The following is a 24,116-nucleotide window of genomic DNA, read 5'->3' as shown; positions in this document are numbered from 1 at the left end:
AACTCAGAATACGTTCGCTGCCATTAAGGGTGCATTAGTTAACCACCATTCATTCACTGGGGGGGCTGCTTCTGGACTATTTGAAAGTCTAGTTGGGCCCCAAACAGCAGCGTGGTTTTTTTTGGGGGGGGGAGAAGGGGAAATGGCGCTTTCTGAAATTCATTCTGCAAGTCTTTGGGTGCAGGAAAGCAGTCACTTTGGAAACCAGGCTGGCACCACCTTTCAAGCCCACAAGCTGAGTATCTCCTGTTCTCCCCCCGCCCTCCCCCTGTCGTGATGTCCGGGGCATCGCTATGTTGTGGTATTGGGCTGTTATCGTTGCTTTCTTCCCATCTCCTTAGCACAGACGAGAACATCTAAGGAAGCTTCCCAGTCACTCCTTCCTGGCTGCCCTTCACCTGCTTTCCCTCCTAAGGGTGGGTGGTCGCCCCTAGCAATCCTCAAAGACAACAACAACAACACAAACCTTGAGAGGCCCGGCCTAAGACAGGAACACTCTATAGAGAGTATGGAGCAAAGGAACCCAATAGGTAATTGCAAGGAGGGACCGTCACCCAGGTGTGACCACCATCACCCACGCCGCGCTAAGAGATAAACCTCGCGAGATAACACTGCCAAGGGGGACGAGAGGAAGCCCCAGGGTCTCGCGAGAAGAGGGGGGGGCTGTCGGAGGAAACGGACGGACGAATGGCCCCCTAGGCGACCCTAGCTTGGTGGGCGGGGCCAGACAAAACCCGCCCCCTTCCGGCTCCTTTCCCCGCCCCCCCAACCCTGAGGTGTTGGGCCGGAGGGGGCGGGCGCGGCGGGTGGATTTCTCTCTCCTTCCCTTTCTCACTCTCTTCCTCTCTCTTTCTCTCTGCTTTTCTCGGTTTCCCTCGGCGGGTGGCGAGGGTCTGGTGGAAGAGCCTCCGGGACGCACTTGGGCCGGATTTGAGGGGGGGGGTGGGGGGCGGGGAGGGACCTGCGGCTTGCGGCCCCGCCCCCTTCTCCTGCTCGGCCTGGCGAGCGGCTAAGCCCGCCTCCCGCTCCGGCCGGCCTGGGGGCCGCGTCCCCGGGGCACTCTCGTCAGTCTAGGCCTGAGCTTCTGCTTGCCGGTTGTCGGCGGGCGGCCGAGGTACCCCCCTCCATGGTGGGTTTCGGGGCCAACCGGCGGGCTGGCCGCCTGCCCTCCTTCGTGCTGGTGGTGTTGCTGGTGGTGGTGGTCGTCCTCGCCTTTAACTACTGGAGCATCTCCTCACGCCACGTCCTGCTTCAGGAGGAGGTGGCCGAGCTGCAAGGCCAGGTCCAGCGCACCGAGGTGGCCCGCGGGCGTCTGGAGAAGCGCAATTCGGACCTCCTGCTCTTGGTGGACACGCATAAGAAGCAGATCGACCAGAAGGACGCCGACTACGGTCGTCTCAGTAGCCAGCTGCAGGCCAGGGAGGGCCTGGGGAAGAGATGCGAGGATGACAAGGTAAGGCCAAGCCCGTTTCCCTGCACCCCCCTAGTTGGTTTTGTGTTTGTTGTTTTGTTTTGTTTCACCTCGGGGGGGGTGGATGTTAGCCTAAGCAGTGAAAGTCCGAGCCTCTCCAGGATCGCAGCCTTGGTTGTCGCCCATTTAAAACCCCCTAACAAATCGCAGTGTCTGTCAAAATTTTCTGGTTTATCCGTGTACCACCGTTATCTCTGTCTAGTCTCTTGCTGGGGACTGGTTGTTAAGTTCTGGTTTTCAGGAGTGGCCTATGTGTGCATGCCGCCTTTTCTTCTCAGCTCAGCTGCTGAGCTGGCAGTGGTAATCATTTTGGCCTATGTGGCTGCAGATCTGGAGAGTGCGAGGTTTCATGTGGCTATTGAGGTGTCATCATTATTCTGTGCATACTGAGCAGTATGTATTTAAAAAGTGAGGTCTCTTCTAACTCCTTTTGGTGGTCAACATATTTTTGAAGCAGTTATCACTTCTTAAATTTTTTATAGGTCGATAAGCATCAGGTATTATTGCCTTTTTGTGTGTGTATGATCAGTGTTATATGGAACCGGCATAGATATATAAGTCACACTTGTGATTTGGACATAGTTAATCCCTCATTCTCTGCAGAATTTGAATTCTTAATGAAATTAGCCCAAATGGTGGAATCTAAAAATAAGTTCTGAAGAACAGAATCTTATATCTGTGTTCTCATCATTTCAGAAAGAAAATAAAATGAAATTGTGTATATTTGAATAGCTGATAGGTTTGGTGTTATATGTAGGTAGAAATTACAAAGTTCTAAATTTAAGAAGTTTAAAACTGAATAGTGATCATACCTGCTATTAAACAAGTATTTGTGCTCACCATTGTGTGGTTAGTTATGGTCTTAGTTTGTGACTTGACGCAACTTCTGGTTAGCAAGAGTTGTGAAAATGTTGGGGTGAGATAATAGATGCCTTCCTTTTTGAGCTCATTAGTAATCTTTGCTTTTGTGTGTGTGTAAGTTCCTATTATAATTCTAAGTTTTTTACCTCCCATTTCAAAATCACTTATAGTAAATCATTATGAATTAAAATCTCCATGAGATTTCTCCAACTTGCTGATTGTTCTCATCCTATACGCTGCTTTGTATTTTATGAAGATTGGGGGTCTTAGGTAAGTGCTTCCTTATAGCTGTCCTTATCATTTCAGAGAGGGCAAGGGATCAGCAAACTATACTACATACAGAACTCTGAAGACACAACTCTGAAGATAGTAGGCAAATATCATGAAAATTTGGAGTATTAAGGACTTCAGGTTGTGCACAGTGATTCATGCCTATAATATCAGCATTTGGGAAGCCAAGACTCATTGACTTCTGGGCTACAAAGTGAGACCCTGTCTCAAAAACAAAATCAAATTAGATCTTCAGACTTACAATGGTTAAACATCACTATAACATTCTTCTCAGTAATCTCAAAGATAAATCCTTTCTACTACATACTCTAGAATTCATTTCTTTTTTTTCTCATTAAAAATTTTATTACTATTATAAAGGTGACATACAGAAAGGTTATGTTTACATATATCTGGTAAAGAGTACATTTCTAGAATCCATTTCTTCTATCCATTGTACTATTATTACCAATCTTTTTCAGTAGGTTTTCACGTTTCATTGGTTGCTTCCTCCCCTCCCCCTCTCAGCCTGAGTGTTGGGATATTAGGCATGTACCACCATTTCTTTTCTTTTTTTTTTTTCCTTTAAAAATTTTTTTATTGTAAAGATACTGTACAGAGGGGTTACAGTTACATGAGTAAGGTAATGAATATATTTTCTATCAAGCATTGTTACCCCTCCTTTGTTTTTCCCCTATTATCTCTTCCCTCCCCCCCCCTAGCACCTCCCCCTCCCCCTAAGTTGTAAAGTTCATTTTTTAACATAGTGTCCTGTACATCTCATTGTTACAATGGGTCAACCTGTACCCTTGTTAAACCACCATTTTTTACTATGTTTACCTTACAACAAATTTTCAACAAAATTTTAACTTAAGGAACTTTCTTTTTTGGTCAGTTATGGAGCTTGAACTCAGAGTCTGGATGCTGTCCCTGAACTTTGTGCTCAAGGCTAGTGCTCTACCACTTTGAGCCAGAGCTCCACTTCCCTTTTCCCGGTGGGTAATTGGAGATAAGAGTCTCAAGGTCTTTCCTGCTCAGGGTGGCTTTGAATCACAATCCTCAGATCTCAGCTTCCTGAGAAGGTAGGATTAATGTGTGAGCAGCCAGTGTGCAGCACAAATTTTAAGTTCTGTGAAGAAGGCTTATCCTTTAAATTTAGTGGGTTTCTGTTAGCAATTAGTGTTAATATGTCATAACTGATTCATGCATCACCCCATTTCTCAAATTATTTGGAAATATTAATCCCTGGTATATGTGAATGTTAACTTTGGAAATAGGCCTATTTAGATTTAATCAAGTTGCTTTGAAGTCCATGCCTAGTCTACTATGACTGGTGTCCTTGTAAGAAGAGTAAACAGAATTAAACTGGAGATATGGCTTAAGTGGTGAAGTGCCATCCATGAGCAAAAAAGCCAAGCAAAAGGTGGAGGCCCTAAGTTCAAGTCCCAGTACTATCCCCCCCCCAAAAAAAAACCTTTTTGATTTGTTGTTTGATAATTTGTCTTCTATAATATTACTATACTGTATAACAATATAGTTTAGTGGAAAGAACAAGGTCTTTTTGAGTCAAACAAACCTGGGTTTACAATTTTGCTTCTTTTTTTCTTTTAACCTATTCAATCTGTTTCTTCACTCAAAATAAAGAATATTGATGAAATAAAATATGTAAATAACAATCTGCTACAAACCTTGACATAGGCCTAGGCTGGGAAGGTGGCTTAATTGTAGAGTGCTTGCCTGCATGCATGAGGCCCTGGGTTTGATTCCTCAGCACCACATAAGCAGAAAAAGCAAAGCTGGAAGTGGCGCTGTGGCTCAAGTGGTAAGGCGCTCGCTTTGAGCTGAAGAGCTGAGGGACAGTGCCCAGGCCCAGAGTTCAAGCCCCATGACCGACAAAAACAAAAAACCTTGACATTTACTAATATCCCTTTCTTTGGTTCATTGATATATTCTTGACAAAGTTTGGGCTTGTATTATTCTCCTAAAATGTATTAATTCTGCTGAAGAAATACATATTGAGTACCTGTTGAACTATGTATTAAAATGGTCTTAAAAACGTCCCTACTAAGCCGGGCGCTGGTGGCTCACGCCTGTAATCCTAGCTACTCAGGAGGCTGAGATCTGAGGATCACGGTTCAAAGCCAGCCCGGGCAGGAAAGACCGTGAACTCCTATCTCCAATAAACCACCAGAAAACTGGAAGTGGCGCTGTAGCTCAAGTGGTAGAGCGCTCGCCTTGAGCTGAAGAGCTGAGGGACAGCGCTCAGGCCCAGAGTTCAAGCCCCACAACCGACAAAAAAAAAACAAAAAAAAAAAAACAAAAACGTCCCTACTATTCATTTATCTTCTTTTCTTTTCTTTTTTTTTTTTTTTTTTTTTTTTGGGTCCAGTCATGGGGCCTGAACTCTGGGCCTGGGCGCTGTCCCTCAGCTCTTCAGCTCAAGGCTAGCACTCTACCATTTGAGCCATAGCGCCACTTCGGGCTTTTTTCTTTTTGCTTATGTGATGCTGAGGAATTGAACCCAGGGCCTCTGGCATGCAAGGCATGCGCTCTACCACTGAGCCAACTTCCCAGCCCCTATCTTCTTTTCTTGTTTACATTTTTCTCTTTTATTTCCATGATAAGAAACTGAAGGATCTCAAGAGGTTCCATAGAAATCATAAAACAAGATGCTTCTTGAAAAATTATGGCTAGTTGTAGAGAAGGGAGATAAAACAAGTATTCATTTACATAGATTATGCTATAACCAATAATTGCTTTGGATACTTAAGGAGTGTGTTTTCTGTGTGCACTTCTTTTTATTTGTCTAAATGTTTCAGCTTGACTTTTTTTGGTGAATTCTCATTGATCTTAGCTCTGGATTGTAATCTCAACAAACAATGATTATGTCTATCTGATGTGCAGCTTATTATCTAATAAATGCTATTTTATGATAATAGAAAAATGATGGCTAGGGTTTGGTTATTTACAGAAGTTCCTTTCCACACTGTAGAGAGAAACTTTTTCCTAAAAAAAAAAAAAATATTTGATAAGAATAAAAAGATAAACTGGCCGGGCACTGGTGGCTCACTCCTTTAATCCTAGCTACTCAGGAGGCTGAAATCTGAGGATTATGGTTACAAGCCAGCCTGGGCAGGAAAACCCATCTGACTCCTATCTCCAATAAACTTCTAAGAAGAGGCTGGAAGTGGCGCTGTGGCCCAAGTAGAGAGAACTAGCCTTGAGCAGAAGAAGCTCAGTGACAGTGCCCAGGCCCTGAGTTTAAGCCCCAGGACCAGTAAAAAGAGAGAGAGAGAGAGAGGGAGGAAGAGAGGGAGGAAGAGAGAGAGAGAGACAGAGAGAGAGAGAGAGAGAGAGAGAGAGAGAGAGAGAGAGAGAGAGAGAGAGAGAGAGAGAGAGATTCCTAATGCCTAAGTGAGAATATCCAACATGCCAATCATCAGGGAAATGAATATTAAAAACACAGCTAGAGCACAAGTTGACAGATAAGTAAACGTTATAAAGCCTCTCTAACCTGAGTGTGGAAGAAGACACTGACCAAGCCAGAATGTGGGACAGAATCAGGTTAGAGAGGTTGCAAGCAGTGTCAGCTGAAGGAAACCCACAATTCCATTGATATAAACACACAGGAATTCCCAGTGGTACTCACAGGAGGAGATGGGGTCGGTGCAGTGAGCATGTGTAGTGTCTTCAAAGTGAACACACTGCATGCCCACATGCAGAAGGTTGGGGAGATAGTGCATTCATGAGGCAGAAAGTACCCAGCATGAGGATTCACTGGTGTCTGATAAGGCTGTCTTTTTTTTTTTGCCAGTCGTGGGGTCTGAACTCTGGGCCTGGGAGCTGTCCCTCAGCTCTTCAGCCTAAGGCTAGTGGTCTACCACTTGAGCCATAGAGCCACTTCTGGTTTTCTTGTGGTTTATTGGAGATAAGAGTCTCAAGGACTTCTGGTTTTCTGGTGGTTTATTGGAGATAAGAGTCTCATGGACTTTTCTGCCTGGCCTGGCTTTGAACCGCGATCCTCAGATCTCAGCCTCCTGAGTAGCTAGGATTACAGGCATGAGCTACTGATGCCTGGCTTAAGGCTATCTGTTTTACAGGATCTTCAGGATGCTGCAAGACATAAGAACCCCCCTGCCCGTGCCCCCCGCCCCGCAAGAAAACCAAAAAACAAAACTAGAGATTTAGAAACATCCTATGCCTGATGGGTTCTTTTTTTTTTTTTTTTGGGTCCGGTCGTGGGGCCTGAACTCTGGGCCTGGGCGCTGTCCCTCAGCTCTTCAGCTCAAGGCTAGCGCTCTACCACTTGAGTCACAGGGCCACTTCTGGCTTTTTTCTTTTTGCTTATGTGGTGCTGAGGAATCGAACCCAGGGCCTCATGCATGCAAGGCAAGCACTCTACCACTGAGCCACCTTCCCAGCCCCCTGATTGGTTCTTATTTGCAGTTCCACCTCCATCTTGGTACTCAGATGTCATGGCAAAGACCAAGGTCTGTGAAGTCAGAATTGGCAGTGTCTAGCGAGAAGTCTGGGGTATAAGGGCTCTGAGGCCAGAGATTGAGTCTGGGGCATCCTGCATGCCCTCATGCACTGCATCCAGGCTTTTACTAAGCCTGACTAAGGCTAGAAAAGGGATCTACTGCTGGGGAAGGTACCCACAATAGAGAAAAGTGGCAGAAACCTGGGGACCTAGGATCATGGACTCTACCCAGATAGGGACAGGGACAGAGTCACAGGCTTTGAGGCAGATGGGCGCAGTGTGGGTTCCCCAGGTAATTGTTGTAGTTGTTGCTGGAGATGCTGATTTATCCCAACCAGATCTAAAGCTAAAGCTTTAGCCTTTCAGCCAAGGCCACTCCAGTCCTGTTAGTGGGGTACTTAGTCATCTCATATTGTTTCCTCAGTTGACACAGCTGCTCCCCTCTATAAAGTGTATGTTCTGCTGATGCCCTTAGAGTAGTGGAGGAACTAGGGGTACTGTGGGAGCCTGGGATACTTGGCAGTCCAGTCTGTTCTTAAGTGTCAGGAAGCAATTCTTACAGCATACCATGTGATATCTGACTTCTGAAGTAATAGGAAATACCTTCTAAACTATGATTACATGAGCAAGAATAACTTCTGTTTATTCTTTTTTTAAATTTTTTAAAATTATATGGGTATTCTTTTCTAAGTAGTTGTACAAAAGAGTCGGGTTATGAGTACAATGCGTTTCAATCAGTCACCCTTTCCATTGTTCTCCCATTTTCTCCATCCTATCCCTACCTTCATGTTACATAGTTCTGTTTTTATATAGTGTCCATGCAATATAATGACTTGGTTTATCCTTCCTCCCTCTGTTTGTGTGCGTCCCCATTGCTTCCCCCAACATGTTTCAGCTTCCTGGCATTTGTTTTGTTAGACAATATGTTAGGAGCAACTATTGTTTATAATTTTTGGATAAGAGTTAAGACTTTACTATTTTATTTGTTTTCCTCAAAAGAATTTCCTTGGGTATGTAACTTTTTTTCCATTCAGTACAAGGTGGAGGGGGATGAAGATATGACATGAGGGAGATCTTTCTGATGATAGAGTAGTTGTGTGTCTTGATTGCAATTGTGGTTACAGAAATGTTCATAAATGATAAACTACTAGCGTAGCACAGAAATATACATACACATTTTATCAGTATTGTTACATAAGATGTGCCCACTGGCAGTATTGTGTGTGAAGGTACATATAGCATAGGTCTATATGCTATCTTTGCACAGATAATCTATAACTATTTCAAAACTCAAAGGTTTAAAGAAATGTTCTTTAGGAAATGAATTGTATTTATCATTTGCCACTGTGTCTGATTAGTATGAATCTGAATGTGTCTTAGTGTGAGGTAGGCAGTCTATTCATAGTATTTTAGTTACATTTTACAACTATATGAAGCTTGTATAAAGCAAGAATCAGGTTTGTGTATAAAAATCTCAAAATATCCAAGGCCTGATTTTAATTTGTAATTGAATGGTGAGGTTTTTTGTTTGTTTGTTTTTGTTTTCTGTTGGTCATGGGGCTGGGCACTGTCTCTAAGCTCTTTTGCTAAGGCTAGCACTCTACTGCTTCAGCCACAGTGCCATTTTGGGTTTTCTGGTGGTTAATTGGAGATAATAGTCTTGTGGGGACTTTTCTGCCCAGACTGGCTTTGAACTGAGATCCTCAGATCTCAGCTTCCTGAGTAGCTTGGACTGTGCCTGGCTGAATGGTGAATTTCAATTCCAGGCTTGCTTTTTTTTGGTGGGTTGTGGAGCTTGAACTCTGGGCCTGGGTGCTGTCCCTGTGCTCTTCAGCTCAAGGCAAGCACTCCACCGCTTGAGCCACAGCGCCACTTCCGGTTTGTTAGTGGTTTATAGGAGATAGGAGTCTCACGGTCTTTCCTGCCCAGGCTGGCTTTGAACTTCAATCCTCAGATCTCAGCCTCCTGAATAGGATGACAGGCGTGAGCCACCAGTGCCTGGCCAGGCTTGCTTTTTTAGTCTTGTTTTGGTACTTTTTTTTTTCTTCTGGTGCTGGGGCTTGAACCCAGGGCCTTGGCACTGCCCCTGAGCATTTGTGCTTAAGTCTAATGCTTTACCACTTCAGCCACAGGTCCACTTCTGTTTTTTTGGTACTTAATTGGAGATTAGAGTTTCACAGACTTTCCTGCCTACACTGGCTTTTGAACCAACAATCCACAGATCCTCCTGAGTAGCAAGGATTACAGGTGTGAGCCACCAGCATCCAGCTTTTGGTATGCTTTTACGTTTTTATTGACTCCTAAAGGATAGTGACCATGATCCTGAGTTCTGGATATGATACTGCACACAGAGGTGGCAATTTGATAAACATTGATTACTGTTGATTTGTCTTTAGTTATTTCAAATAATTCATTGCTGAATATAGAGTTAATGAGTGATCTTTCTGATAAGATGTTCAATTCAAACTTAAGAATATTTGGAAGTTGACTCACTATATACCATGTACAAGGAGTATTCTCATGCAAATTTAAAATAAGCACTAATAAATCAACAATTCTTTTTTTAAAATTTGGAGGGGTCAGGTGATGGGGGCTCATGCCTAAAATTCTAGCTACTTAGGAGTCAAAGCTGGTTTGGGCAGGAAAGTCCATGAGACTCTTATCTCTAATTAACCACTAGGCTCAAAGTGGCCAGCCTTGAGCAAAAGAGCTCAGAGATGGTGCCCAGGCCCCAAGTTCAAGCCCATGACTGACAAAAATAATGTTGGGAGCGTATAGAGATTTTTTTCATTTATGATCAAGCTCAAAGTGAGTATGAACAAAATATTTATAGAACTTTCTCTATAAACTATATTCTTATATATATATGTATATTTTTTTATTGTGAAAATACCGTACAGAGGGGTTACAATTACATGGCAAGATAATGAGTACATTTCTTATCAAACATTGTAAACTGTATTCTTTAGTAAAATGAAAACTTCTTTTTCAGCTTAAACTACAGAACAACATATCTTATCAGATGGCAGACATTCATCATTTAAAGGGTAAGAAATTTACCTATAGAGTAAAGGTAGAGGCTACTGCATGTATATAACCTTCAAGAACTAAGGAATGATAAGATGGCTGAATGACATACAGTTGTCATAGCAAAGCTCCTCTGGCAGTTTATCCAGATTTGTCTTAAGACGTAATATTTATTAATACATAATAAATGTAACTTTAAATTTGAGGTCTGTATCTTTAATTTTGTTCATGGAGAATATTCTTGCAATTAAATGTTCTTAAGGAATCTTCAACGAACATTGAACTGTAGCTTCTGAGGTTATCACATTTTTAGAAAAATCACAAAAGAGTCCTTCTGTATAGAGTCTGTTCAAATAATCCACTCAGGTTTAAGGATACTGTGGATACTCTAGGGACAGAAAGAAACATGGAAGCTAGGCAAATATATCATAAATAAATGTAACATACTAGATTTTAAGATACATAAATACAAATGAAGCATTGGGAGGTAACTAAAGCTTTTATAGAAAAAAAGGAAAGCACGCCATCCTGTGGCCTTTTGGAGTTTCCTCCTTGAGGAACTCTCCTCTCTCACACCCTTTGCATAAACAGAACTGGTTATTTTTGAAACCTTTCCTGTGAGCTGGTGTCTCACACCTGTAATCCTAGCTACACAGGATACCTGAGGATCACAATTTGAAGCCAGCAAACAAATCCATGAGACTCTTATTTCCATTTAGCCAGAAAAAAGCTGGAAGTAGAGGTGTGGCTCAAGTGGTAAAGCACTATCCTTGAATGAAGATGCTAAGCAAGAGTGTTAGGCCCTGAATTCAAGCCTACTACCTGCACCAAAACAAAACGAAACTAACAGAAAAGTGTAAAGGAGTGACACGTGCCTGTAAGCCCAGCTCTCTAGAGGCTGAGACAAGAATTTTGACTTTGAGGCCAGGCTGGGCTAAAGATAACAGCAACAACAAAAGACACCCTGCATTCTGTACTCATAATGAATTTATTTTAGAAGTTTAATATTGGGCTGGGAAGGTGGCTCAGTGGTAGAATGCTTGCCTAGCATGCATGAAGCCCTGGGTTCAATTCCTCAGCACCACATAAACAGAAAAAGCTAGAAGTGGCACTGTGGCTCAAGTAGTAGAGTGCTAGCCTTGAGCTGAAGAGCTGAAGGACAGCACCCAGGCCCAGAGTTCGAATCCCCCTACCCCTCAAAAAAGTTTAATTTTTTTTTTTTTTTTTGGGTCCGGTCATGGGGCCTGAACTCTGGGCCTGGGCGCTACCCCTCAGCTCTTCAGCTCAAGGCTAGCGCTCTACCACTTGAGCCACAGCGCCACTTCCGGCTTTTTTTCTTTTTGCTTATGTGGTGCTGGGGAATCGAACCCAGGGCCTCATGCATGCAAGGCAAGCACTCTACCACTAAGCCACCTTCGCAGCCCCAAAAGTTTAATATTTTCTACTTCTATAAAATAGATTTAGAGAGAGAAAGAGGGAGAAGTGTGTGCTTTTTTTTTGGACTGCTTAATGTTTACCTACATATTATAAAAAGACGTGCAATTTAAAAAGTATTTTAGGTTGATATAAAACAATTGAGGTTATATTGTTTTATAGTAAGTCTTATTGGCCATGGGTGGGTTGTAAAAAATAATTAAATGTGTTATTAATGATGTAATTTAACTCCCTAAGGGCATGTATAAAGAAATTGAGAAGTGTGTAATTAAAAGAACAGCCATAGGTTCCCAATAGTAAACTTGATGCCTTTTGCTTCTTACCTGTGTGGACAGAGCAACTTGCTGAGCTGCGGCAGGAGTTTCTTCGACAAGAAGACCAGCTTCAGGACTACAGGAAGAACAATACTTACCTTGTAAAGAGGCTAGAATATGAAAGGTAAGGTGTTCCATCTAACTAAGATTTGTGAATCTAAAATAAAAAGATCCAGCTTTTAGGTTAACTCGCTTCTTCCTGTCTGGCTTCTATTTTTCTCTTCTTCTTTTCTTAGATCTTATAAATTCATATTATTTTGTCATCAGTGGCTCTTGTGAATATTTATACGTTAACCGTACAAGGCATACAAGGCATGCTAAGTTTGTGTTGTTAGAGTCATCATGAAACAAACATCTTCCAGGTTTTTAGTCTTACCAAATTAGATATGACAAAGATTGACAGGAGATTCTGTGATTCTGTGTGAGGGGCCTGCAGTAGGTAAAGTGAGCCCTGGGGGGGTCCTCAGTTCACTGAGGCCCTGCGAGTACTGGCTGCCTCGGCTCTGCCCTTGAGCCTCCCCGCTTTACTTGCCCACTCAGGGAAGATGTTGAGAGCATCTTGGGAATTTTTCTAAAACTTGAAAACCTTTCTAAAATATAACTTTCTAAAAATTTAAAAAATTTTAAATTTATATCCAGTTTTGGAAAAAAGGATCTTTTAAATTTTTACACCAAACATTAGAAAGATTTGCCATGTTCTAAAACAGTTTATACTTTTGGGAGTCATTGCCAAAGGTTATTGGTATGCACTTATATTTGTGTATATTATCCTAACTGTATTCACTACTTTGTTGTATACCTACATTTTAACATATATAATATTCCAGCATATTAATATATTAATGTTTGCTTTGTCTCTACCAGTTCCATAATTAGAATTAGATCACTGTAGTTTATCTTTCCTCACTACTAAGGCTATCACAGCTTTAAAATTTTTTATGCAAAAAGAGATTTCCTATCTTATTTTGCTAGCGTATATTCTCAAATATAGACTTTCTGAGAAGGAATATTTTACCAGTTTGCTTGCTTTTCTCTTATAGACACAATTTATAAAGTAATAGAGTAAGAATCATTTTTGTCTTTCCAATTTCTACTTTATGCCTTCCCCCCCCCCCCATTAAAGGTTGAAATATTTAAAAGTTTTAGCTAAATTATCTGGCTTTTATCATTTCTGCCACTGTCCTCTGAGTGTTTTAATATTTTCAATGCAAGTGTAGACAGCATTGAGAAGTCACTCCAGCATAATATAATCTAAAAGAATGACTATATAACTTAGTTTTCAGTGTGGACAGCAGATCAAGGAATTAAGAGCACAGCATGAAGAAAATATAAAAAAATTAGCCGACCAATTTTTGCAGGAACAGAAGGTAAACTTTAAAAATATACTTAAGCTGGGAAGGGATATTGGGGGACACTTAAATGGGGATGCAGGCTGACCCATTGTGATGATGAGATGTATGGGACACCATGTTGAAAACGAGCTCTACAATGTGGGGGGGGGAGGGGAGTTGGGGAAGTGGGGAGGGAAATGATGGTGGGGGAAAACAAAAGAGGTTAACAGTGCTCACTACAAAATGTACTCATTACCCTACTCATATAACTGTAACCCCTCTGTACAACATTTTTATAATAAATATATAAAAAATACTCAAGCTGAAATAGGTTTTTGTTATCATGTAATTTAGAAATTTAAGTTGTATGTTTGTTATAAAGATTTTTTTCTTTTTTTTTGTGTCAGTTGTGGGTCTTGAACTCTGGGCCTGGGCGCTGTCCCGCAGCTCTTCAGCTCAAGGCTAGTGCTGTACCACTTGAGCCACAGTACCACTTCTGATTTTCTGAGTGGTTTATTGGAGATAAGAGTCTCATGGACTTTTCCTGCTTGGGCTGGCTTTGAACCATGATTCTCATATCTCAGCCTTCTGAGTAGCTAGGATTATAGGCATGAGCCACCAGTGCCCAGACATAAAGAATTATTTTAAAAAATTTTCAAATTTTGATTTTGTTGCTGGTACTGGGGCTTGAATTTAGGGCCTTGGTGCTGTCCCTGAGCTTTTTTGCTCAAGGCAAGTACTCTTATAACTTGAGCCATAGTTCCATTTCCTGCTTTTTTAGTGCTTAATTGGAGATAAGAGTCTCTTGGACTTTCCCCGCACGGCTGGATTTGAACAACATTCTTCAAATCTCAGCTTCCTGAGTAGCTAGAGTTACATGCATGAGCTTTCAGCACCTGGCTTTCCCTGGATTTTTTGCTCAAGGCTAGTGCTCTGCTACTTGAGCCATACTTACTCTCTGGTTAATGAAGATCTCAGACAGTTCTATCTGGGCTGGTATCGAACCAACCTCCACAGATCTTAGCCTCCTAAATATCTAGGATTATAGATGAGAGCCCCGGGCACCCTGCTTATTTCATGTAGATTTTTATTATTACTTTTATAGCATTACTAATAATTACATTGCATAATGCTTTAGCATATACAAAGCATTTATTTATGCATGAAGTCTCTAGAGGAGCCTACATGTATGGCATCCAAAACATGTTTCCATCATTCTCTTATCTTTCTAAATTTCCTTGTGAAGCAACTAGTAAATAGTCCACCAATACAATTGATTTGGGCCTAAGCATGTACCAAAGACTTACAGTAATTTTTCTTTTTTTTGGGGAGGGGGGAATCCGATTGTGGGGCCTGAACTCTGGGCCTGGGCACTGTCCCTCGGCTCTTTCAGCTCAAGGCTAGCGCTCTACCACTTGAACCACAGCGCCACTTCCGGCTCTTTTTTTTTTTTTGCTTATGGGTGCTGAGGAATCAAACCCAGGGCCTCAAGCATGCAAGGCAAGCGCTGTACCACTGAGCCACCTTCCCAGCCCACTAACAGTAATTTCTTTTTCTTTTTTTTTTTTTTTGTCGGTTGTGGGGCTTGAACTCTGGGCCTGGGCGCTGTCCCTCAGCTCTTCAGCTCAAGGCAAGTGCTCTACCACTTGAGCTACAGCGCCACTTCCGGTTTTCTGGTGGTTTTTATTGGAGATAGGAGTCTCACGGTCTCTCCTGCCTGGGCTGGCTTTGAACCACGATCCTCAGATCTCAGCCTCCTGAGTAGCTAGGATTACAGGCGTGAGCCACCAGCGCCCGGCCACTTACAGTAATTTCTAAGAAGACATTGTAGTCAGGAACAGGTTGTAGGGATCATTGACTTGGATGTTTTCCTGCTTTTATTGCTATGCTTGGATGGCCAGTACTCTAGGGAAGGAGTTTGTATGTTTTTTGCACTTGTTGCCTTCTTGTGGACAAGCCTGAAAGTAGCCATCTGTCACACTTGAAAAGCCACCCATGTGCCAGTCTCTTCCTGTTCTGCCATCCTGATTTATGCTAGTGTATGTCTACAGAGAATCACTCTTCCCATAAGACCCAGGACAGTGTGTGTAACCATAACAACCCACACTGTTCAGCAGGCTAAATCTTCCAGAATCACCTCCTTAATGTGCCAAAGATGTCCTTCTGCTTAACATTTTAGGCATTTATCATAATTAGAGACTTTTAAAAGTTTAGTTCCTTTATTTAGTATCAGCTATTAAAACTGAAAAGAAAGGGGTTGGAGGTGTGGCTCAGTTGGTAGAGCACTAACCAATGAGTAAGCATCAGTAACAGAGTTAAAATCCTCATCTTGGACCTAAAAAAACCCAACCACCAAAAATTGAACAGAAAATAATAGTATGTCCCATATCTCTTTAAGAGTTCAAAATTTGGAAGGCAGGGAAGGTGGCTCAGTGGTAGAGTGCTTGTCTTACGTTCATGAGGCCCTGGGTTTGGTTCCTCAGCACCACATAAGTAGAAAAAGCCAGAGTGGTGCTGTGGCTCAAGTGGTATAGCGCTAGCTTTGAGATGAAGAACTGAGCAACAGTGCCCAGGCCCAGAGTTCAGGCCTTACAACCAAAAAAATAAAGTTCAAAATTTGGACCCATGTTAGAAGTTTAATTGTTTTGGAACATTAATAACTGTATCAATGTTTAAAATTTTTGAACTGAAAATATTTACTGTTAACAACTCTTTTATCTAACAGCAAGAGGCCCAAAAAGTTCAAGCAAATGATGGAAAAGATTTGGATATAAATGATCATGTCGTACCTAACAATATTCCAAAAGAAGTTGAGAATGCTGCAGATAAGAATGAAGAACCCTCAAGCAATCATATTCCACATGGCAAAGGTATTATTACTGTTACTATTTTGCTTCATGTTAATAGGATATTGACCTCTCCCCCCTTTCATTGTACTAGTACTAGGATTTGAACTCAAAGCTTCAAGTGAGTGCTACCTGCTCACTGTTTTGCTCAGCTGGCACTCTACCACTTCAGCCATACCTGGCATTTTGCTGGTTAATTTGACATCAAGTCTTGCAGACTTTTCTTCTTGGGCTGGTTTTGAACCATGATATTCCAGGTTTCAGCTTCCTGATTAGCTAGGATTACTTCCACTGGTACCCAACATCCCCTTCTTTTTTGTCAATTCTTGGGTGCTAGGGAACCCAAGGCTTTGTACATGCACATGCACGGCAAGTTACTCTACTACTGATCCACATCACCAGCCCTTTCATTTTTCATTTTCATTTTCATTGTTCATTTTGAAGTGAGCATTTTCAATCATAAAGATAATTAGTTGATGTGGAAATTAGTTGATGTGGTAAAGCATAACACATACCATATGATCTCAGTTTCCTAAAATGGATCAGTCTCTGTACATGCAGGATCTAGGACATGCTCAACTTATGTGTGAGCATGATTTTGTTCTTTGCTTGTGTGTTTGTTCCTGTAATGTATAAAACTTAAAAAAAAAAGTTATAAGTCTGAAAAATAAGAAAAGAAAAAGAAGTAAGAAAACAAAAAGAAGAAAAGGAAGGAAGGAAAGAAGGAAGGAAGGCAGAAGGCAGGCAAAGAAAAAATTAATTGATTTGTTTAAAATTTGGATCCTTTGGGGCTGGGAAGGTGGCTTAGTGGTAGAGTGCTTGCCTTGCATGCATGAGGCCCTGGGTTTGATTCCTCAGCACCACATAAACAGAAAAAGCTGGAAGTGGCGCAGTGGCTCAAGTGGTAGAGAGCTAGCCTTGAGCTGAAGAGCTCAGGGACAGCCCGTAGGCCCAGAGTTCAGGCCCCAAGACCGACAAAAAAAAAATAAAAATAAAAATTCGATCTTTGGCAGAAAAGAAAAAACTAAGTTATTTCTTAGTTATAGTTATATTTACAACAAGATGTAAAATTTTTTTTTAATTTTGAAAATACTGTACAGAGGGGTTACAATTACGTGGGCAAGATAATGAGTACATTTCTTATCAAGCATTGTAGCTTCCTCCTTTGTTTACCCTTCCCATCCTTTCCCATTCTCTCCCCACCCCCTCAAGATGTAAAAATTTTTAGTCTATATAATGTATTGCTCTAGAAACTGATTAACTTTCATTCAACAACTTTCATTTTTTTTGTCTGTCATGGGGCTTGAACTCTGGGCTTGGGCATTATCCCTGCGTTCTTCAGCTCAAAGTGAGCACTCTACCGCTTGAGCTATAGCACCACTTCTGGTTTTCTAGTGGTTTATTGGAGATAAGAGTCTCATGGAGGGGCTGGGAAGGTGGCTCAGTGGTAGAGCGTTTGCCTTGCATGCATGAGGCCCTGGGTTCGATTCCTCAGCACCACATAAGCAAAAAGAATAAAGCCGGAAGTGGCGCTGTGGCTCAAGTGGTAGAGCGCTAACCTTGAGCTAAAGAGCTGAGGGACAGTGCCCAGGCCCAGAGTTCAGGCCCCACAATCAGATTCCCCCCCCCCCCCCCCAAAAAAAAAAAGAGTCTCATGGATTTTCAAAGCCCGGGCTGGCTTTGAACCGTTATCCTCAGATCTTGGGCTGGCTTTGAACCGTGATCCTCAGATCTTAGACTCCTGAGTAGCTAGGATTATAGATGTGAACCACTGCAGCTTAAATTCAAGGCCTAGGTGTTCCTACTTAGTTATTTCCTTTAAGGCAGTGTTCTGCCACTTGAGCCAAAGCTTTCATTCTGACTTTTTGCTAGTTAAGTGGAGATAAAAAGTCTCACAGACTTTTCTGCTTGGGGTGGCGTCAAACCATGATTTTCAGCCTCCTGAGTAGTTTAGGATTACAGGCATGCCTGGTTCATTTTCAGTTTCTGTAAGAATAATGTACAGAATTACATCTTTTTGTTACTTGAGCAGAACAAATCAAACGAATTGGTGATGCAGGGATGCCTGGAATAGAAGAGAATGATGTAGCAAAAGTCGATGAACCGCCTGCTGGTAAGTAAAAGTTATTAGAGAATTTAACTGCAGTGATTATTTTTCATGTGGCACCATTTTCTCTTGTTCTGTTTTTTCTTTTTCCTCCTTTTAAAAAATTTGAACTAGGGCCTATTTACCCATTGGTCACCTTGACTTTGCTGCGTAGGCCAGGCTTGAACTTGATATCCTTCTCCCCAAGCTTTCCATGTTCTACCATCCCCTGGTCCATTATTTTTTTGGGTAAAATGTAAAAAGCCACAGATACCTGGATGATTGAAATTCCTCATTAGTTACTCACTAATTGGATTTTTTTTTCATACCCACCATTCTAAAATTGTGCTGTTGGTGTGCTTTAATGTGGCATAGTTATTTCGTATGGGAGTTATTTAAGTTTTAAGACTTGGCTTGTCTGTAGTGAATTGCCCCACACTTTGAACAGTTTTTTCAGTTTTCTTTTACAGTCAATTTTATTCCATTATATCTTTCTTCATTAATGTGTTGAATTTTCTTTTTTCTTTTTGTCAGTCATGGGGCTTAAACTCTGGGCCTGGGCGTTGTCCCTCAGCTCTTCAGCTCAACTTAAATGCTCTACCACTTGAGCCACAGCACCACTTCCAGTTTTCTGGTGGTTTATTAGAGATAAGAATTTCACAGATTTTCTTGCCCAGGCTGGCTTCGGACCATGATCCTCAGATCTCAGCCTCCTGAGTAGCTAGGATTACAGGCGTGAGCCACTGGCACCCAGCCAATGTGTTGGATTCTTATTCATGTTACTTAAAGTCATAGTTTCACTTGATATTATCCTAGTCCCATTCATTTCTTTTGTGTCTTTTTTTTTTTTTGCGGGGGGGGGGCGTGGTGGTGAGGGTGAGGTCATATCTATGTTTCTTAGCTGCTATAGATAACTTTCCCAGCCAACTTTATCATGATAAAAAAAAAATCAGAACTAGCAGCATGTTTTTGCCTCTTGGTTGTTTTTATTCCTTCTTGGTTAAAAGAGTTGCCATGTGATTATAGCTAAGTGGATATGTCTGAAATTGGTGTCTAAAATTTAGATATGAAGTATTAGTCATTTTATTTGTATAGTTTGGTTATCTTCTCCAATTCTCTCATGTCTATATTCTTGTGGGATTTTAAGATATTCTTTCTAGACCATGGTACCAGCATTACTTATGATCTTGTCAGAGATGCAGATTAGGCCCTATCTGAGACCAAATGAATTGGAGATGAATGAGAACTGGAGCCCAATAAGCTGTGGGTTTTGTTTTTGTTTTGTGAAAAGGTCTTGCTATTTAGATATTTATCATTATGAACTAAAACATTTTAACTAAAACTTCCCTTGGTGTTAGTGACATAAAACTTCTTGTTTATTGGCAACTTGATTGCCTTCTGTGCAATGTCAGTAAGCCTTTTTTGTCACTTTTTTCAGTTAGGTTATATTTTTTAATGTGTTTTTTTTTTCTTTTGTTGGTCATGGGGCTTGAACTCAGGGCTTGAGCATTGTCTCTGAGCTTTTTGCTCAAGGCTAGCATTCTACCACTTTGAGCCATGTCTCACTTCTGGTTTTCTGGGGGTTAATTGGAGATAAGAAGATAAGAGTCTCATGGACTTCCCTGCCTAGGCTGGCTTTGAAACCATGACCCTCAGATCTCAACTTCCTGAGTAGCTATGATTATAGGTGTGAGCCACCACTACCTGGTGAAAATCTTAATTCATCCTTGGAAACTCTTCTAGTTTTATGGTTTAATGAGTCTCATATTAAAAATTGCCTTTAAGGATAAGTGTTGTGTGGCTTATAACCATAATCCATATTACTTGAGAAGTTGAGATTGGGAGGGTTGAAATTTGAGGCTAGCCTATACACAAAGTTGAGCAACATCCCATCTCATCTAATAGCTTGGCATTGTGGTATGTGTCTTATCATCTCAGCTACATAAAAGCATAAATAGGAGGGTCACAGTCCACCAGAACCTATTAAATAACTGAACCTGGGTACAAGTTGCTCACACCTGTAATCCTAGCTACTCAGGATGCTCAGATCAAAGGATTGGGGTTCAAACCCAGCCCTGGCAAGAAAGTCTGTGAGAGTCTTATCTCCAGTTTGAACACCAAACAACCAGAAGTGGTGCTGTGGTAAAGTGCTAGACTTTACCACAGTGAAAAAGCTCAGGGACAGCACCCAGGCCCTGAGTTTGAAGTCCTAGAACTGTAAAACAAAACATAACAAAAAAAAAACTAAAGCAGAAAGAGATAGGAGACTGAAGAGTTCCTACCTTCTAAGTGCAAAGCCCCAAGTTCAACCTCCATTACCAGCATATGCGTACACCCACACACAGATTTGCCCCTAATGATTTACTTTGAGGAAAACCATTAAAGGATATGTTAGTCATCTTTCTATTACTACAGCAAAACACTTTAGGTAATTTTTATAACGAGAAAAGACTTATTTTGGCTCAGAGTTTGAGAGTTCCAGTCCATAGCCAGGTTTACTTTGTTTTTCCAGCAGGGTGCCAAGCTTTATTTTAGGCTGGCCTTTGTTAGAAGTTCTACCCTGGTCTCCTGAGTAGCTGGGATTACTGTTCCTTCTACCATGCCTGGCTTGTTTTTGAGATGTCTTGTTAACCTTTACCCAGACTGACTTTGAACTGAGATCCTCCTATCCCTGCTTATGTGGTTTTCTTTAATATTTTGTCTTTCAGTTTGTTAATGTCTGTAAGCACTGTTTGCAATGTTTATTTGGTTGGTAAGGCCTATCAGTGTATTGCTTCAACATACTCAGTTCTGGGATTTTCAGTTGGTTCTGTTTTAGTTTCCATTTCTTCATTAGATGTTCCTGCCTTTTCCTTTAAATCCTTGAAAACATGCACACACATACCACACTTGTGCACGCATATACACACACACCACACCAGGTCTTTTTGTTCTTTAGTTTTTTTGGCAATACTAGAATATTGAACTCAGGTCTTTGTGCTTGTGAGGCAGGTATTTTAGAGCCATATTTTCAATTTTGCACTGATTATTTTTTAAAATAGGGTCTTGAATTATGCCTAGCCTGGTGTGAGCTGTGATCCCTGTACTTGTGCTTCTCCATGTTGCTGGGGACAAGAGACATGTACCACTGTGTCCAGCCATAGTATTTCCCCTGTAGCTGGGTTATAGTTATGAGTCCTGTTTCCAGTCAATGGCTGAGATGGAGTCTCACATTTTTTCTTCTTTTAATATTGCTGGTCTCAAAACAGTGATCTCTGTAGGTATGATTTCAGTCTTGAGCCACTGTGCCTGGCTCAGCATCAGTTGTTTATAAACCCTTGCCTAGTAATATGGGTTTCCCTAGAATCCATTTTTTCCTGATATGGATCATATTTCTTGCTTCTTTGTAGGCCATTCAGTTTTGCATGTTATATGAATTGATATACTTAGAAGTTTGGGGGTTTTTGGGGGGAGGGGTGTCTTACTGAATTTTGTTCTGGCAAACATTTAAACTATCATGATACTATTATATCAACTTTATATGTACATATATGTTGTATATATGCATATATATCACAATATATCATACTATTATATCACAAAAATTTACCTCCCCCCCTTTTTTTTTTTAGCAGCACTAGTAATTGAATTTAGGGCCTTGAAGTTGCTTGAGCAAGTATTGTATCACTGGAGCCATGCCCCTGTCCTTTTTACTTTTTTTTCTTTTTCAGATAGTTTCATATTTTTGCCTAGGGTGTCCTTAGACAGGATTCTTTTACCGCCTGAGTAACTAGATTACAGAAATGTGTCACCATGCCAAGCCTATATCATACTATCTATATGAAAGGTTTTACTGTTGAAAATCACTGTGTGAAGGGACTCATTTATTCATTTATAAGGTCTTCATTGAGTTCCTGCTACCTGCCAGGCACTGTTCTAGTTGTTGAGTGTACATAGTCAACAAGATAGAGTTTATAGTCATAGAGTTTATATTCTGGCCAGATTTATTTATTACTAAAATCTATATGCTACAGTGCACCAATTAGCAGTTATAAGTGAGTACTTCTAATCTGAGGTACTCAGGAAGCTGAGATCTAAGGATTGTGGTTTGAAGTCAGTCTGGACAGAAAAGTTCTTACCTCAGTTAACCAGCTATAGAAATGGAGATGTGGCTCAAGTGTAGACCACCAGCCAGTGTGAGAAATCCTGAATTGAAGCCCCAGTAGCAACACACACACACACACACACACACACACAGAGTAATTATTAGTTTATATACCAACTGTAAGGATTCTAAAATTAGAACAAGTATCAGAGAATTAGTATATTATAAAAAGATTTATGATATTTGGGTTTTAGAAATTGTATTATCAATGGGAATAATGCAGATATATCTTCTTCTTATAGCTTTAAAGAAGCCCCCTGTTTTAGTTTCTCCACATGGAAGCCACCAAGCAATCTCTCAGCTTCCAACTGGACAACCTCTTTCCCCAAATATGGCTCCAGGTATGAAGTCTTATTCTTAGCATTCCATTTGTAAGCCAAGTTATTGCTTATGTATTCTTTTTTTTTTTTTTTTTTTTTTTAGTCAGTCGTGGGGCCTGAACTCTGGGCCTGGGCGCTGTCCCTCAGCTCTTCAGCTCAAGGCTAATGCTCTACCACTTGAGTGTCAGCCCCACTTCCGGCTTTTTCTGCTTATGTGGTGCTGAGGAATTGAACCCAGGGCCTCATGCATGCAAGTCAAGCACTCTACCACTGAGCTACCTTCCCAGCCCCTGTATTCTTATGTAGGGAATAAAACATGTCATTTAGTAGCATAGTGAATTAGCATCCATTCTTCAAATTAATATTGTATTTGTTTAAGTGACTGATAAAAGCCAGGAAAAAATTATTATCTAAAATTGCACTCTTGGGCTGGGGATGTGGCTTTAGTGGTAGAATGCTTGCCTAGCATGAATGAAGCCCTGGGTTTGATTCCTTAGAAACACATAAACAGAAAAAGCCAGAAGTGGATCGAGTAATAGAGTGCTAGCCTTGAGCAACAGAAGTTCAGGGACCATGCCCAGGCCCTGAGTGCAAGCCCCAGAACTGGCCAAAAAAAAAAAAAAAAGAAATTGCAAGCTGGAGCCAAGTACACCTATAAGCCTAGCTGCCTAAGCTGAAGTTTAAAGATTGCAGTTCAAAGCTAGCCCAGGCAGGAAAGTCCAGGATACTTTTACCTCTAATTAACCACCAGAAAACTGGAAGTGGAGTTGTGGCTGAAAAGCTAGGGTGCTAATCTTCATCAAAAAGCTCAGGGACAGTGCCCAAGCCCTGAGTTCAAGCCCCATAACTGACAAAAATAAAGTAAAATAAAATTGTACTGTGAGCAGTGTTAGAGGCATCAAAATATTCCAATGTTCAAATTATACTACAAAGTAAACAAAAACGTAACTAAAACAGCAAGGCTACTTGGTACAGGCAAGTTAAATATTGGAATAGACAGAAATAAACACACAAACACATCTGTAGTCATCTCAGTTTTGGCAAAGAGGCCAAAATCATACATTGGAGAAAAGACAGCCTCTTCAACAAACAGTGTCAGAAAAACTAGATATATACATGTAAAGACTGAAACTAGCCTTCTGCCTCACCCTATATAAAAACAGGTCAAAATGGATCAAAGATATATATAAAAGACTTGAAATTTTGAAAGTACTACAGGAAAACACAGGGAAAACAATTAATATAAGCACAGGCAACAACTTTCTGAATAGAATTCCAGTTGTCCAGGAAAAAATTGAAGAATGGGATTGTATGAACTTATAAAGTATCTGAACATCAAAGACAACAATTAGAATTAGAAGAGAATGCATGGAGGAGGAGAAGAAAAGGAGGAAGAGGAGGAAAAAGAAGAAGGGAACTATTTTGGTGGGAGAACATATCGGGAAAGGGAAGGGGAAGGAGGAGAGTATGATAGAATTTGAGTATGATTGAAGTACACCCACATATACACACACCCATACACTTGGGAAAAT

At 41.1% G+C, this 24,116-nt stretch overlaps 1 protein-coding gene and 1 long non-coding RNA gene across 4 annotated transcripts in view; one reads left to right on the top strand and one right to left on the bottom strand.

The window, feature by feature from the left end:
* The first annotated feature begins 773 nt into the window (after window positions 1-773).
* LOC138804903 (protein GOLM2) overlaps window positions 774-24,116 on the top strand; it is a 44,126-nt gene continuing 20,783 nt past the window's right edge. For 2 of the 3 annotated variants that reach the window (XM_069989428.1, XM_069989426.1), the window contains exons 1-7: window positions 780-1,453; window positions 10,075-10,129; window positions 11,879-11,981; window positions 13,134-13,224; window positions 15,914-16,058; window positions 18,067-18,147; window positions 22,507-22,605. In XM_069989428.1, coding sequence (XP_069845529.1) covers window positions 1,127-1,453; window positions 10,075-10,129; window positions 11,879-11,981; window positions 13,134-13,224; window positions 15,914-16,058; window positions 18,067-18,147; window positions 22,507-22,605 — 901 coding nt within the window. In that variant the 5' untranslated portion in view covers window positions 780-1,126. Of the gene's footprint in view, window positions 1,454-10,074; window positions 10,130-11,878; window positions 11,982-13,133; window positions 13,225-15,913; window positions 16,059-18,066; window positions 18,148-22,506; window positions 22,606-24,116 lie in introns of all 3 variants that reach the window. The other variant, XM_069989427.1, reaches the window with a different exon arrangement.
* LOC138804905 (uncharacterized) overlaps window positions 10,323-24,116 on the bottom strand; it is a 40,182-nt gene continuing 26,388 nt past the window's right edge. Inside the window, exon 5 of the long non-coding RNA XR_011365377.1 lies at window positions 10,323-10,497. This is a non-coding gene — a long non-coding RNA (uncharacterized lncRNA). The remainder of the gene's footprint in view (window positions 10,498-24,116) is intronic.

Source organism: Dipodomys merriami, unplaced genomic scaffold (genome assembly GCF_024711535.1).
Source record: "Dipodomys merriami isolate MVZ:Mamm:240054 unplaced genomic scaffold, mDipMer1.0.p SCAF_379, whole genome shotgun sequence".
Lineage (NCBI taxonomy): Eukaryota > Metazoa > Chordata > Mammalia > Rodentia > Heteromyidae > Dipodomys > Dipodomys merriami.
The sequence above is the reverse complement of the archived record's forward strand: the minus strand, read 5'-3'. Positions and strand labels throughout refer to the sequence as shown.